This window comes from Haliaeetus albicilla, chromosome 15 (assembly GCF_947461875.1).
Source record: "Haliaeetus albicilla chromosome 15, bHalAlb1.1, whole genome shotgun sequence".
NCBI lineage: Eukaryota > Metazoa > Chordata > Aves > Accipitriformes > Accipitridae > Haliaeetus > Haliaeetus albicilla.
The window spans coordinates 20290361-20292548 of NC_091497.1; the positions used below are offsets into that span (position 1 = coordinate 20290361).

Here is a 2188-nt window from a genome sequence, read left to right on the forward strand (position 1 = left end):
AGAGCTCGATGCCCTGTGAAATACAACGACTGTCTAACAAGACCTCTAAATATGCTAAGGCTTCATAAAATACTATATGAATTTTGCCCCAATGAACTAAAAATAAAAAAGACTTAGTTCTAAAATTGATCTTTTTCAGCCAAATAGCTACTTGTTCAGCTAATTTCAAACTAGGCTTAAACTCAGAGCAGCAAGCCAGTGAAAGCCACAGTTAGTATATAGTAGGTTGTAAATGTCGACTGCACACAAACGTGGCAAAGCTTTCACACCTTTCTTAGTTTCATGCATCTTAGTGGAAACTGTACACAACAGAATCTCCTACTATTAGCACATCGGTGTATTCTAGCCACATCTTCGTTAATAGATCATTGAATAGTATTCAGATTACTTTTTCTAGTATTCCACAAGTTCAGGTTAAAAGCCCTATTAAGCTGCTTACATCAGTGACAAAATTATTCTTCATTTCTGAAAAAAACCCCAGGTCTTTTTCCTTTGTTTTTAGAAAAGGAAAAACTAATTCGATCCCACCTCATTCATTTATAAGTATAATGACTTGGATAAGTCAGCTAAGTTTTCCATATCTTTGTTTGTTTCTTTTCTCATTAAAAAACCCAAACAAAACCAAGCAACCAAAAAAGACCAAGAAAGCCCCCTCAAACAACTAAGCAGGCTTTCAGCATGCAATTCACAGAAATTCATTTCAGAACAGAAGTTTCTACCATACTCTAAAAGCACCAGAAACAAAAAAAAAGATTATACAACGAAAGGAACAACACTTCTTACCTTGGTCAAATATTCTACTTTCAAGTTGTCAATCATCAAGTTTTTTTGAGATAATTCTATTTTAAGCAGCTGAAGATTATGGAGCAACTCTTTCCGTTCAATCAACTGCTTCGTGATTTTAACAGTACCTTCTCTCTCCTCAGAGGAGGAAACATCATCGGTTGGTATTGTGGTTTCTAAGCTAATATCTTCAGACTCCAAGGAGCTAGAAATGTTTACTTTCCTGATTTCCTTAGAGCTTTTATGGGACATTTTCTTCCGCTATTCGCAAGCTTCTTCAAGTTATACTTTGAGATGAGCTGCCTGAAGAATCAGCTGCAAGAATCAAAACAGTGAAAGGCATTATGTCACTATGAAAAATTAACCAGTTAAACAAGACCACTAAGCAATACTTCTCCGCATCACCTATCTATATTTTCTTGTTCACCCAAGAAAAAACATTTTAAGAAGCTCCAAAGAGGACAGTTGCCCGAGGACTCTCTTCCTAAATAATTGTTAACAAGGGTTTTGACTGCAATAAGCTAAATGCCTGCGTGAATCAAGCTTACTAGTAAGACGTTATAGCTAAATCAAGATGTGCATCTGCCATTCACACTGTCGGAAGAGCATGCACGGGAAACTCCAGGACCCACGAAGCATACATACAGCGTCAGAGAACGTCCAATAACGGGCATAACAAGACTTGCTGGAGAAAACGGTAAAGGAATACTTTGATGGCCAGCTTTGTCTTCTCTGAAAGCGCAGCTCCGTCGTTCTTACCAGTCACGCGTCCTTTTACGACCGCCTGGTACAGACCACAGCTTCGGCTTAAGAGGCGCGCAGACTCGAGGCCCGACAGAGACGGGGGATGCTGCGCTCCGAGCCCCGGTCAGCGCCAGCCGCGCTGCCCTGCGGCGAGGGGCGGCGGAGCCCGCCGGGGTCTAGCTCTCCCGGGCCGCTGCCGCCTCCCCCGCCGCAGGAGCGGCTCGGTGGAGGAGATGCTGCTCGACCCGCCGGCCGCCCAACTCTGCGGAGGAGCAACGGGTAACCGCCCCACCGGTAACGGCCGGCTGCGGGGGAGCCGACCCCGGCTCGCCGACCCTCACGCTCGCCGGGAGAGGCGGGGCCCGCGCAGCGCCGAGTGCCGCAGCCCCCGCGCCCCTCCAAGCAGCTTACCTCCGCCGGCGGCGGCGGCGGCGGGCCCGGTGGCGCATGCGCGCCCTTCCGCCTTCCCTCAGGGCGGCGGAGGCGGGGCCGCGCCAGGCCGTCACCAGGGCGACCGGGCTGCCGCCGCCGCGCGCCGCTTCCCGCGCTCTGCCGCGCGGCACGATGGGAGGCGGAGCTCCCCCCGCCCCTCCCCGCCCCTCCCCGCCCCTCCCCGCCCCTCCTCTCCTCTCTTCTCCTCTCCCCCCCCCCCCCCCCCGCG

General features: G+C 49.5%; 1 protein-coding gene across 5 annotated transcripts in view; it reads right to left on the bottom strand.

Moving 5' to 3' along the window:
• Positions 1-1941, bottom strand: part of PIBF1 (progesterone immunomodulatory binding factor 1) — a 123620-nt gene extending 121679 nt beyond the window's left edge. For 2 of the 5 annotated variants that reach the window (XM_069802578.1, XM_069802577.1), the window contains exons 1-2: positions 1543-1940; positions 784-1098 (exon numbers count right to left, since the gene is read on the bottom strand). In XM_069802578.1, the coding sequence (XP_069658679.1) occupies positions 784-1035 (252 nt within the window). In that variant the 5' untranslated portion in view covers positions 1036-1098; positions 1543-1940. Of the gene's footprint in view, positions 1-783; positions 1099-1492 lie in introns of all 5 variants that reach the window. The other 3 variants (XM_069802575.1, XM_069802574.1, XM_069802576.1) reach the window with 3 other exon arrangements.
• Between the last annotated feature and the right edge of the window lie 247 nt (positions 1942-2188).